At 44.3% G+C, this 13,769-nt stretch overlaps 1 protein-coding gene across 2 annotated transcripts in view; it reads right to left on the minus strand.

Moving 5' to 3' along the window:
• fam91a1 (family with sequence similarity 91 member A1) overlaps window positions 1-13,769 on the minus strand; it is a 54,235-nt gene that overhangs the window by 24,213 nt on the left and 16,253 nt on the right. For both annotated transcript variants that reach the window (XM_084191975.1, XM_084191974.1), the window contains exons 7-8: window positions 6,567-6,653; window positions 5,999-6,128 (exon numbers count right to left, since the gene is read on the minus strand). In XM_084191975.1, coding sequence (XP_084048101.1) covers window positions 5,999-6,128; window positions 6,567-6,653 — 217 coding nt within the window. The remainder of the gene's footprint in view (window positions 1-5,998; window positions 6,129-6,566; window positions 6,654-13,769) is intronic.

A 13,769-nucleotide genomic window follows, 5' to 3' on the forward strand; every position in this document is an offset into this window, starting at 1 on the left:
TAGTAGAAAAGTTTACCTAGACCTGTTCTATTGGTCAACTTGTCGTTCTGTGCGACAAAGAAAACAGCCTGTTCAAAACAGACTCTGGGACAGGAGATAAATTCATTCAACCAGTAGGCCTTAGCTGATGCAACAGATCATAACATTTAGCTTAAAATGTTGATCAAATATTATTTCGTCACAATATAAGCGCAGCAATGCAGTAAGGCTACGTATGCAAATGTTGGTTCAATAATGCAATTAGCAGGAAAACGCATGTTGTCCAAAGTGCACTGCACATGTTTTCATATGACAGAGATGAAAATATCCATTAGAAATTTAGAAAGAGGGGAGATCTAAAGATGCAACAACTACAGTGAGGGGAAAAAAGTATTTGATCCCCTGCTGATTTTGTACGTTTGCCCACTGAAAATAAATGATCAGTCTATAATTTTAATGGTAGGTTTATTTGAACAGTGAGAGACAGAATAACAAACAAAAAAAACGCATGTCAAAAATGTTATTAATTGATTTGCATTTTAAAGAGGGAAATAAGTATTTGACCCCTCTGCAAAACATGACTTAGTACTTGGTGGCAAAACCCTTGTTGGCAATCACAGAGGTCAGACGTTTCTTGTAGTTGGCCACCAGGTTTGCACACATCTCAGGAGGGATTTTGTCCCACTCCTCTTTGCAGATCTTCTCCAAGTCATTAAGGTTTCGAGGCTGACGTTTGGCAACTCGAACCTTCAGCTCCCTCCACAGATTTTTTATGGGATTAAGGTCTGGAGACTGGCTAGGCCTCTCCAGGACCTTAATGTGCTTCTTCTTGAGCCACTCCTTTGTTGCCTTGGCCGTGTGTTTTGGGTCATTGTCATGCTGGAATACCCATCCACGACCCATTTTCAATGCCCTGGCTGAGGGAAGGAGGTTCTCACCCAAGATTTGACGGTACATGGCCCCGTCCATCGTACCTTTGATGCGGTGAAGTTGTCCTGTCCCCTTAGCAGAAAAACACCCCTAAAGCATAATGTTTTCACCTCCATGTTTGACGGTGGGGATGGTGTTCTTGGGGTCATAGGCAGCATTCCTCCTCCTCCAAACACGGCGAGTTGAGTTGATGCCAAAGAGCTCCATTTTGGTCTCATCTGACCACAACACTTTCACCCAGTTCTCCTCTGAATCATTCAGATGTTCATTGGCAAACTTCAGACGGGCCTGTATATGTGCTTTCTTGAGCAGGGGGACCTTGCGGGCGCTGCAGGATTTCAGTCCTTCACGGCGTAGTGTGTTACCTATTGTTTTCTTGGTGACTATGGTCCCAGCTGCCTTGAGATCATTGACAAGATCCTCCCGTGTAGTTCTGGGCTGATTCCTCACCGTTCTCATGATCATTGCAACTCCACGAGGTGAGATCTTGCATGGAGCCCCAGGCTGAGGGAGATTGACAGTTCTTTTGTGTTTCTTCCATTTGCGAATAATCGCACCAACTGTTGTCACCTTCTCACCAAGCTGCTTGGCAATGGTCTTGTAGCCCATTCCAGCCTTGGGTAGGTCTACAATCTTGTCCCTGACATCCTTGGAGAGCTCTTTGGTCTTGGCCATGGTGGAGAGTTTGGAATCTGATTGATTGATTGCTTCTGTGGACAGGTGTCTTTTATACAGGTAACAAGCTGAGATTAGGAGCACTCCCTTTAAGAGTGTCCTCCTAATCTCAGCTCGTTTATTTTTTTTATTTATTTATTTATTTAACCTTTATTTAACCAGGTAAGCCAGTTGAGAACAGGTTCTCATTTACAATTGCGACCTGGCCAAGATAAAGCAAAGCAGTGCAATAAAAACAACAGAGTTACATATGGGGTAAAAAAACATAAAGTCAAAAATACAACAGAAAATACATATACAGTGTGTGCAAATGTAGCAAGTTATGGAGGTAAGGCAATAAATGGGCCATAGTGCAAAAATAATTACAATAGTATTAACACTGGAATGCTAGATGTGCAAGAGATTATGTGCAAATAGAGATACTGGGGTGCAAAAGAGCAAAATAAATAACAATATAGGGATGAGGTAGTTGGGTGGGCTAATTTCAGATGGGCTGTGTACAGGTGCAGTGATCGGTAAGGTGCTCTGACAACTGATGCTTAAAGTTAGTGAGGGAGATAAGAGTCTCCAGCTTCAGAGATTTTTGCAATTCGTTCCAGTCATTGGCAGCAGAGAACTGGAAGGAATGGCGGCCAAAGGAGGTGTTGGCTTTGGGGATGACCAGTGAGATATACCTGCTGGAGCGCAGACTACGGGTGGGTACTGCTATGGTGACCAATGAGCTAAGATAAGGCGGGGATTTGCCTAGCAGTGATTTATAGATGGCCTGGAGCCAGTGGGTTTGACGACGAACATGTAGTGAGGACCAGCCAACAAGAGCGTACAGGTCACAGTGGTGGGTAGTATATGAGGCTTTGGTGACAAAACGGATGGCACTGTGATAGACTACATCCAATTTGCTGAGTAGAGTGTTGGAGGCTATTTTGTAAATGACATCGCCGAAGTCAAGGATCGGTAGGATAGTCAGTTTTACGAGGGCATGTTTGGCAGCATGAGTGAAGGAGGCTTTGTTGCAAAATAGGAAACCGATTCTAGATTTAACTTTGGATTGGAGATGCTTAATGTGAGTCTGGAAGGAGAGTTTACAGTCTAACCAGACACCTAGGTATTTGTAGTTGTCCACATACTCTAGGTCAGACCCGTCGAGAGTGGTGATTCTAGTCGGGTGGGCGGGTGCCAGCAGCGTTCGATTGAAAAGCATGCATTTAGTTTTACTAGTGTTTAAGAGCAGTTGGAGGCTACTGAAGGAGTGTTGTATGGCATTGAAGCTCGTTTGGAGGTTTGTTAACACAGTGTCCAATGAAGGGCCAGATGTATACAAAATGGTGTCGTCTGCGTAGAGGTGGATCTGAGAGTCACCAGCAGCAAGAGCGACGTCATTGACATACACAGAGAATAGAGTCGGCCCTAGAATTGAACCCTGTGGCACCCCCATAGAGACTGCCATAGGTCCAGACAACAGGCCCTCCGATTTGACACACTGAACTCTATCTGAGAAGTAGTTGGTGAACCAGGCGAGGCAGTCATTTGAGAAACCAAGGCTATTTAGTCTGCTAATAAGAATGCGGTGGTTGACAGAGTCGAAAGCCTTGGCCAGGTCGATGAAGACGGCTGCACAGTACTGTCTATTATCAATCGCGGTTATAACCGCGGTTATAATCGCGGTTATTTTATCGTTACCTGTATAAAAGACACCTGGGAGCCAGAAATCTTTCTGATTGAGAGGGGGTCAAATACTTATTTCCCTCATTAAAATGCAAATCAATTTATAACATTTTTGACATGCATTTTTCTGGATTTTTTGTTGTTATTCTGTCTCTCACTGTTCAAATAAACCTACCATTAAAATTATAGACTGATAATTTCTTTGTCAGTGGGCAAACGTACAAAATCAGCAGGGGATCAAATACTTTTTTCCCTCACTGTATCTGTATGCTGTATGCGTGTGATAAATAAGATATATAATGAATATACTGTATTTAATCCCATTAAATTGTGCAAATGTACCTATTGACCGCTGAGCATGACCAGTCCAATGTATTTACATTGACTGATATTTCCATCAGTGAAGAGCCTAAAAAGCATTTTCAACTTTATTTATCAGCATTTCTATTTTTGGATCGGTCAAAAGCCGTCTATTACCGGCCTACAAAAACCCTGACGGACACGTCACACACAGAGATCAATCAAATCCAGCAGCACTATACACAAACAAAAGGTCTGTCGATTCTGAATATTAGAGTGTCTCTGGATGTTGTTTTCATCACACTCAGACCTGTTGTATTTCATTTACACAGACCGAAAAAGAAACAGTCACAATAACTGAATGTGAATAAACTTGACTTGATTAAAGCACCCAACAAAACAAAAAAGCACCAAAAACAGTAATAACCCGACAGGATGTTAAAGCTACTATCTACACTGAACATAAATGTAAGCGCAACATGCAACAATTTCAAAGATTTTACTAGTTACAGTTCATTTAAGGAAATCAGTCAAATGAAATAAATTCATTAGGCCCTAATCTATGGATTTCACATGACTGGGAATACAGATATGCATCGGTGGTCACAAATACCTTTAAAGAAAGGTAGGGGCGTGGATCAGAAAACCAGTCAGTATCTGGTGTGACCACCATTTGCCTCATGCAGCCAGTTGGACTTACTGCAAAATTCTCTAAAATGACGTTGAGGCGGCTTATGGTAGAGAAATTAACATTCAATTATCTGGCAACAGCTCTGGTGGACATTCCTGCAGTCAGCATGCCAATTTCACACTGCCTCAAAACTTGAGACATCTGTGGCATTGTGTTGTGTGACAAAACCGCACATTTTAGAGTGGCCTTTTATTGTCCCCAGCACAAGGTGCACCTGTGAAATGATCATGCTGTTTAATCAGCTTCTTGATATGCCACACCTGTCAGGTGGATGGGTTATTTTGGCAAATAATAAATGCTCACTAACAGGGATGTAAACAAATTTGTGCACAACATTTGAGAGAAATAAGCATTTTGTGCGTATGGAACATTTCTGGGATCTTTTATTTCACCTCATGGAACATGGTGGGACCAACACTTTACATGTTGCGTTTATATTTTTGTTCAGTGTACTTATACCACTGCACTCATAGATTTTCTAACAACTTTCATTTTTAATTCTAACTAGTTTTAACACACAGAAGAGGGTGTAATCATAGTTATTGCTTCCTGACTACAGGAAGAGGGTGTAATCATAGTTATTGCTTCCTGACTACAGGAAGAGGGTGTAATCATAGTTATTGCTTCCTGACTACAGGAAGAGGGTGTAATCATAGTTATTGCTTCCTGACTACAGGAAGAGGGTGTAATCATAGTTATTGCTTCCTGACTAAAGGAAGAGGGTGTAATCATAGTTATTGCTTCCTGGCTACAGGAAGAGGGTGTAATCATAGTTATTGCTTCCTGACTACAGGAAGAGGGTGTAATCATAGTTATTGCTTCCTGGCTACAGGAAGAGGGTGTAATCATAGTTATTGCTTCCTGACTAAAGGAAGAGGGTGTAATCATAGTTATTGCTTCCTGGCTACAGGAAGAGGGTGTAATCATAGTTATTGCTTCCTGGCTAAAGGAAGAGGGTGTAATCATAGTTATTGCTTCCTGACTAAAGGAAGAGGGTGTAATCATAGTTATTGCTTCCTGGCTACAGGAAGAGGGTGTAATCATAGTTATTGCTTCCTGACTAAAGGAAGAGGGTGTAATCATAGTTATTGCTTCCTGGCTACAGGAAGAGGGTGTAATCATAGTTATTGCTTCCTGACTACAGGAAGAGGGTGTAATCATAGTTATTGCTTCCTGACTACAGGAAGAGGGTGTAATCATAGTTACTGCTTCCTGACTACAGGAAGAGGGTGTAATCATAGTTACTGCTTCCTGACTACAGGAAGAGGGTGTAATCATAGTTATTGCTTCCTGACTACAGGAAGAGGGTGTAATCATAGTTATTGCTTCCTGACTACAGGAAGAGGGTGTAATCATAGTTATTGCTTCCTGACTAAAGGAAGAGGGTGTAATCATAGTTATTGCTTCCTGACTACAGGAAGAGGGTGTAATCATAGTTATTGCTTCCTGACTACAGGAAGAGGGTGTAATCATAGTTACTGCTTCCTGGCTACAGGAAGAGGGTGTAATCATAGTTATTGCTTCCTGACTACAGGAAGAGGGTGTAATCATAGTTACTGCTTCCTGACTACAGGAAGAGGGTGTAATCATAGTTATTGCTTCCTGACTACAGGAAGAGGGTGTAATCATAGTTATTGCTTCCTGACTACAGGAAGAGGGTGTAATCATAGTTATTGCTTCCTGACTACAGGAAGAGGGTGTAATCATAGTTATTGCTTCCTGACTAAAGGAAGAGGCGTAAGCTGTGTTGTTAGTTACCGTTGTTAGGCAGGTCAGGGCCCTGATCGGTGGTCAGCTCCTTGTTGTAGCGGAGAAACAGGATGGTGTTCCTGAGGGTCAGAGCGTGGTCAAAATACCTCTGGGCCTCGCCCTCCGCTGTGCTCTCTACCTGATGGAGGGGGGGGGGGGAGAGAGAGAGAGAGAGAGAGAGAGAGAGAGAGAGAGAGAGAGAGAGAGAGAGAGAGAGAGAGAGAGAGAGAGAGAGAGAGAGAGAGAGAGAGAGAGAGAGAGAGAGAGAGAGAGAGAGAGAGAGAGAGAGAGAGAGAGAGAGAGAGAGAGAGAGACACAGAGACAGAGAGAGAGAGAGGGGTTACATGGGCCACGCCCTCTGTGTGTGTGTGTGTGTGTGTGTGTGTGTGTGTGTGTGTTCCTGTGTCTGTCATGTGTACAAATGTGAGTCTGCCCCTGTGAGCCTGTTGTATTGCTGTCTCCCCCTCTACGACCCCTCTGTGTCAATTGGTTTGTCACCTCCAGCGACTGGCTTAGTTCCCATGAAGCATAGTAATGAAGGCTTATTCTCTTTAGCTCAATCACACACACAGCTTACTTTCTCCAGCTCCATCAGAAAGCTGTCCAGGGTCTCGTCAGACAGCTTCCCCACCTCAAACATGGTGACCGCATGGCTCTTCAGGTTCTGAGGGGAGAACAGAACCATGGTTCAGTCCAGTGGTCCCCAAACTGGGAACTGAGACTGGCTTTAAACCTACTCTTAATAGTTGTAATAGTACAATGTACAAGGTTGGGTAAAGCATCATCACATTTTTTTTAATTTAGTTTTTTTGGTCGCAAGGGTGCCAGTATTTTTTTTTTCACGTTCGTTTTTGGTTCACAATTTGCTTTTTGTTTTCCTTATTGACAACGTTCCCTATAAGCTGTGCACCCCCAGGACTAAGGCACCCCCAGGACTAAGGCACCCCCAGGACTAAGGCACCCCCAGGACTAAGGCACCCCCAGGACTAAGGCAGAGAAGCACCAGATTGAACTTCCCTCAACTCTCTAGAGTTTCCCCCCTTAGTTAACACTTTCACAGTAGCCTATTCTACTGTAGAAATTGTGATCGAATCAATGCAACATTAGCCACTTTCAATGCAACATACCGAAACAGAATGAACTACGCAAGACTTAGTATGCAAAACTAACTATGCAGGAGTAGGATTCCATTGACTAGGATTCCATTGACAGGCCCGTCCTCTACACAGACCATAACCAATCAGAGCTGCAGTAGGCCTATATGCAAATAGACCATTGCCATAATGGTTGCCATAATGGTTTCTCGCCGTTTCAATTGAAGGGTGTTGCGCTAGTCTGTTGCGGTAAAACCATGTGCGGTTATTATGAGCAAGGTGACATCAACTGTTGGCTTCAACTTGGTTTTCCATACAAAGTGTTCCATTACAAAGGGCTTTCTCATCTTTAAAACATGATACAGTAACCCTCAATAACTCTTCAACATCTCAAATGGAGAGACTGACTAGCAACCACACGGACAGACTTCATTAGTGTGTTTGTGTGGGGAGCATGCTGTCTAATTAGTCAGCCCACATTATTCAGCCCACATATTTTAGAATGTGAATGTCAATGCATAATGCAATTAGCCTATAAAAAAAGGCATTACTCTTAAAGTGGCAATGCATACTTTTATAGCATACATTTTGGGGGGAGTTTCTTTTAAATATACAGTGCATTCGGAAAGTATTCAGACCCCTTGACCTTTTCCACATTACGTTACGTTACAGCCTTATTCTATAATGATTTTTTTTTTTTTTTTTTATCTAATCAATCTACACACAATACCCCATAATGACATTGCAAAAACAGGTTTTTAGAAATGTTTGCAAATGTATTTTACTTTATTTTTATTTTTTTTAATACCTTATTATGGGGTATTGTGGGGTATTATAAGTATTCAGACCCTTTGCTATGCGACTCGAAATTGAGCTCAGGTGCATCTTGTTTCCATTGATCATCCTTGAGATGTTTCTACAACTTGATTGGAGTCCACCTGTGGTAAATTGAATTGATTGGACATGATTTGGAAAGGCACAGACCTGTCTATATAAGGTCCCACAGTTGACAGTGCATGTCAGAGCAAAAACCAAGCCATGAGGTCGAAGGAATTGTCCGTAGAGGTCCGAGACAGGATTGTGTCGAGGCACAGATCTAGGGAAGGGTACCATAAAATGTCTGCAGCATTGAAGGTCCCCAAGAACACAGTGGCTTCCATCATTCTTAAATGGAAGAAGTTTGGAACCACCCAGACTCTTCCTAGAGCTGGCCGCCCGGCCAAACTGAAGAATCGGGGGAGAAGGGCCTTGGTCAGGGAGGTGAGCAAGGACCCGATGGTCACTCTGACAGAGCTCCAGAGTTCCTCTGTGGAGATGGGAGAACCTTCCAGAAGGACAACCATCTCTGCAGCACTCCACCAATCAGGCCTTTATGGTAGAGTAGCCAGACGGAAGCCACTCCTCAGTAAAAGGCACATGACAGCCTGCTTGGAGTTTGCCAAAAGGCACCTAAAGGACTCTCAGACCATGAGAAACAAGATTCTCTGGTCTGATGAAACCAAGATTGAACTCTTTGGCCTGAATGCCAAGCGTCACGTCTGGAGGAAACCTGGCACCATCCCTACGGTGAAGCACGGTGGTGGCAGCATCATGCTGTGGGGATGTTTTCAGTGGCAGGGACTAGGAGACTAGTCAGGAATGAGGGAAAGATGAACAGAGCAAAGTACAGAGAGATCCTTGATGAAAACCTGTTCCAGAGCGCTCAGGACCTGACTGGGGGGGAAGGTTCACCTTCCAACAGGACAACGATCCTATGCACACAGCCAAGACAACGCAGGAGTGGCTTCGGGACAAGTCTCTGAATGTCCTTGAGTGGCCCAGCCAGAGCCCGGACTTGAACCCGATCGAACATCCTGTTTTTGCTTTGTCATTATGGGGTAGATTGATGAGAATGTAACAAAATGTGGAAAAAGTCAAGGGGTCTGAATACTTTCCGAATGCACTGTATATATATAGCCTATTACAACAATTCAATAAAAAATGTCGGTCCTTTAAAAAGTCCTTGAATTTGACTTGCCAATGTCTGTATGAACTCTGTATAGGCTACTTGCTCAGCTCGCAAATGAAAGATAAAATCACCTGCTATTGAGAATTATGCACGCATCATTCGCTTTCCTGTCAGTTCTTGACCCGGGCTAGTATTTCTTTCCATTCGGTGTCAATCAATTTATAACATTTTTGACATGCGTTTTTCTGGATTTTTTGTTGTTATTCTGTCTCTCACTGTTCAAATAAACCTAGCATAAAAATTATAGACGGATAATATCTTTGTCAGTGGGCAAACGTACAAAATCAGCAGGGGATCAAATACTTTTTTCCCTCACTGTAAGTGGAGGTGTTGTTTTCTACCTTCACCACCTGGGGGCAGCCCGTCAGGAAGTCCAGGACCCAGTTGCCCAGGGCGGGGTTCAGACCCAGGGCCTCGAGCTTAATGATGAGCTTGGAGGGTACTATGGTGTTGAATGCTGAGCTATAGTCAATGAACAGCATTCTTACATAGGTATTCCTCTTGTCCAGGTGGGATAGGGCAGTGTGCAGGTGATTGCATCGTCTGTGGATCTATTGGGGCGGTAAGCAAATTGAAGTGGGTCTAGGGTGACAGGTAAGGTAGAGGTGATATGATCCTTGACTAGTCTCTCCAAGCACTTCATGATGACAGAGGTGAGCGCTACGGGGCGAGTCATTTAGTTCAGTTACCTTTGCTTTCTTGGGTACAGGAACAATGGTGGACATCTTGAAGTATGTGGGGACAGCAGATAGGGAGAGATTGAATATGTCCGTAAACACACCAGCCAGCTGGTCTGCGCATGCTCTGAGGACGCGGCTAGGGATGCTGTCTGGGCCGGCAGCCTTGCGGGGGTTAACATGCTTAAATGTCTTACTCACGTCGGCCACGGAGAAGGAGAGCCCACAGTCCTTGGTAGCGGGCCGCGTCGGTGGCACTGTGTTATCCTCAAAGCGGGCGAAGAAGGTGTTTAGCTTGTCCGGAAGCAAGACGTCGGTGTCGGCGACGTGGCTGGTTTTCCCTCTGTAGTCCGTGATTGTCTGTAGACCCTGCCACATACGTCTCGTGTCTGAGCCGTTGAATTGCGACTCCACTTTGTCTCTGTACTGATGTTTTGCCAGTTTAATTGCCTTGCGGAGTGAGTAGCTACACTGTTTGTATTCTGCCATATTCCCAGTCACCTTGCCATGGTTGAATGCGGTGGTTCGCGCTTTCAGTTTTGCGCGAATGCTGCCATCTATCCACGGATTCTGGTTAGGGTAGGTTTTAATAGTCACAGTGGGCACAACATCACCTATACACTTCATGATAAACTAAGTCACCGTTTCAGTGTATTCGTCTAAATTATTTTCGCAAGCAACCCGGAACATATCCCAGTCTGCATGATCAAAACAATCTTGAAGCGTGGATTCCGATTGGTCAGACCAGCGTTGAATAGTCCTTAGCATGGGTACTTCCTCTTTGAGTTTCTACCTATAGGAAGGAAATGGAGTCTTGGTCAGATTTGCCGAAAGGAGGGCGGGGGAGGGCCTTATAACCATCCCGGAAGTTCGAATAGCAATGGTCGAGGATTTTAGCAGCCCGAGTACAACACTCGATATGTTGATAGAACTTCGGCAGCCTAGTCCTCAAATTTGCTTTGTTAAAATCCCCGGCTACAATAAATGCAGCCTCAGGATATGTGGTTTCCAGTTTGCATAAGGTCCAGTGTAGTTCTTTGAGGGCCATCGTGGTATCGGCTTGAGGGGGGATATACACGGCCGTGACTATAACAGAAGAGAATTCTCTCGGGAGATAATACGGTCGGCATCTGATTGTGAGGTATTCTAGGTCGGGTGAACAGAAGGACTCGAGTTCCTCTATATTACTGCAATTACACCATGAGTCGTTAATCATGAAACACACAGCTCCGCCCTTCTGCTTCCTGGAGAGATATTTATTCCTGTCTGCGCGATGAACTGAGAACCCATCTGGCTGGACCGATTCTGACAGAATATCCCAAGAGAGCCATGTTAACGTGAAACAAAATATGTTACAGGCCCTGATGTCTTTCTGGAAAAAAATCCTTGCCCTGAGCTCGTCGACTTTGTTATCCAAAGACTGAACATTAGCGAGTAATATATTTGGAAGCGGTGGGTGGTGTGCACGCTTCCTAAGTCGAACCAGCAGGCCGCTCCGAGTGCCTCTCCTCCGCCGGAGATGTTTTGGGTCAGCCGCTGGAATCAGTTCAATTGATTTGGGGAGAGCAAACAAAGGAACTGCTTCGGGAAAGTTGTATTGCTGGTCGTAATGCTGGTAGTTCTGGTGAGTTACCGCCACTCTGATATCCAATAGTTTTTCCCGGCTGTATGTAATGATACAAAACACTTTCTGAGATAATAATGTAAAAAAATACATTAAAAAAACAAAATACCGCAAAGTTTCCTAAGAGCTAGTCACGAGGCCGCCATCTTCGTCGCCGCCAGGTACTTTACCTGCAGGCTTCTACCATAGACTCTTTACCTGCAGGCTTCTACCATAGACTCTTTACCTGCAGGCTTCTACCATAGACTCTTTACCTGCAGGCTTCTACCATAGACTCTTTACCTGCAGGATTCTACCATAGACTCTTTACCTGCAGGATTCTACCATAGACTCTTTACCTGCAGGATTCTACCATAGACTCTTTACCTGCAGGATTCTACCATAGACTCTTTACCTGCAGGATTCTACCATAGACTCTTTACCTGCAGGATTCTACCATAGACTCTTTACCTGCAGGCTTCTACCATAGACTCTTTACCTGCAGGATTCTACCATAGACTCTTTACCTGCAGGATTCTACCATAGACTCTTTACCTGCAGGATTCTACCATAGACTCTTTACCTGCAGGCTTCTACCATAGACTCTTTACCTGCAGGATTCTACCATAGACTCTTTACCTGCAGGCTTCTACCATAGACTCTTTACCTGCAGGATTCTACCATAGACTCTTTACCTGCAGGCTTCTACCATAGACTCTTTACCTGCAGGATTCTACCATAGACTCTTTACCTGCAGGCTTCTACCATAGACTCTTTACCTGCAGGCTTCTACCATAGACTCTTTACCTGCAGGCTTCTACCATAGACTCTTTACCTGCAGGATTCTACCATAGACTCTTTACCTGCAGGATTCTACCATAGACTCTTTACCTGCAGGATTCTACCATAGACTCTTTACCTGCAGGCTTCTACCATAGACTCTTTACCTGCAGGCTTCTACCATAGACTCTTTACCTGCAGGATTCTACCATAGACTCTTTACCTGCAGGCTTCTACCATAGACTCTTTACCTGCAGGATTCTACCATAGACTCTTTACCTGCAGGCTTCTACCATAGACTCTTTACCTGCAGGATTCTACCATAGACTCTTTACCTGCAGGCTTCTACCATAGACTCTTTACCTGCAGGATTCTACCATAGACTCTTTACCTGCAGGCTTCTACCATAGACTCTTTACCTGCAGGCTTCTACCATAGACTCTTTACCTGCAGGATTCTACCATAGACTCTTTACCTGCAGGCTTCTACCATAGACTCTTTACCTGCAGGCTTCTACCATAGACTCTTTACCTGCAGGATTCTACCATAGACTCTTTACCTGCAGGATTCTACCATAGACTCTTTACCTGCAGGATTCTACCATAGACTCTTTACCTGCAGGATTCTACCATAGACTCTTTACCTGCAGGATTCTACCATAGACTCTTTACCTGCAGGCTTCTACCATAGACTCTTTACCTGCAGGATTCTACCATGGCTCCTTTAAACCCCTGCTGGCTTAACCCTACTAGCTAACCACTAGCAGCCATGAAACACATCACTTATTAGGGGTTCAGCACATCAGCATTTCACGTACTGTTACACAAAATCAAGATATACCTTGACTATCATAGCAGACATTGAACATCTATGGCCAAACTGGCCAGAACTCTGTTGGCCAATGGCAGCTATAGCTATCCACATGCTAAGCTGAGTGCTACTACTAGCTAGCAGCAGTAAATACAGGTATAATGGCTAACACAAACATTGGCTACCATTATATCCTGCAAGTTATATTGGCCAATGAAGATCATGTAGTTAGTTCAGCAACAATAAAAATACTTACAGTGCCTTCAGAAAGTATTCACACCCCTTGACTTTTCCACATTTTGCATGGCGCAAAATTGCATCAAGCATGGTGGTGGCTGCATCATGTTCTGGGTATTGCTTGTCATCAGCAAGGACCAGGGAGTTTTTTTTAGGATAAAATTAATGGAATAGAGCTAAACACAGGCAAAATCCAAGAGGAAAACCTGGTTCAGTCTGCTGTCCACCAGACACTGGGAGACTAGAGGAAACCCTGGTTCAGTCTGCTTTCCACCAGACACTGGGAGACTAGAGGAAAACCTGGTTCAGTCTGCTTTCCACCAGACACTGGGAGACTAGAGGAAACCCTGGTTCAGTCTGCTTTCCACCAGACACTGGGAGACTAGAGGAAACCCTGGTTCAGTCTGCTTTCCACCAGACACTGGGAGACTAGAGGAAACCCTGGTTCAGTCTGCTTTCCACCAGACACTGGGAGACTAGAGGAAACCCTGGTTCAGTCTGCTGTCCACCAGACACTGGGAGACTAGAGGAAACCCTGGTTCAGTCTGCTGTCCACCAGACACTGGGAGAC

Source organism: Coregonus lavaretus (assembly GCF_964263955.1).
Source record: "Coregonus lavaretus genome assembly, contig: HAP1_SCAFFOLD_3052, whole genome shotgun sequence".
Taxonomy (NCBI): domain Eukaryota; kingdom Metazoa; phylum Chordata; class Actinopteri; order Salmoniformes; family Salmonidae; genus Coregonus; species Coregonus lavaretus.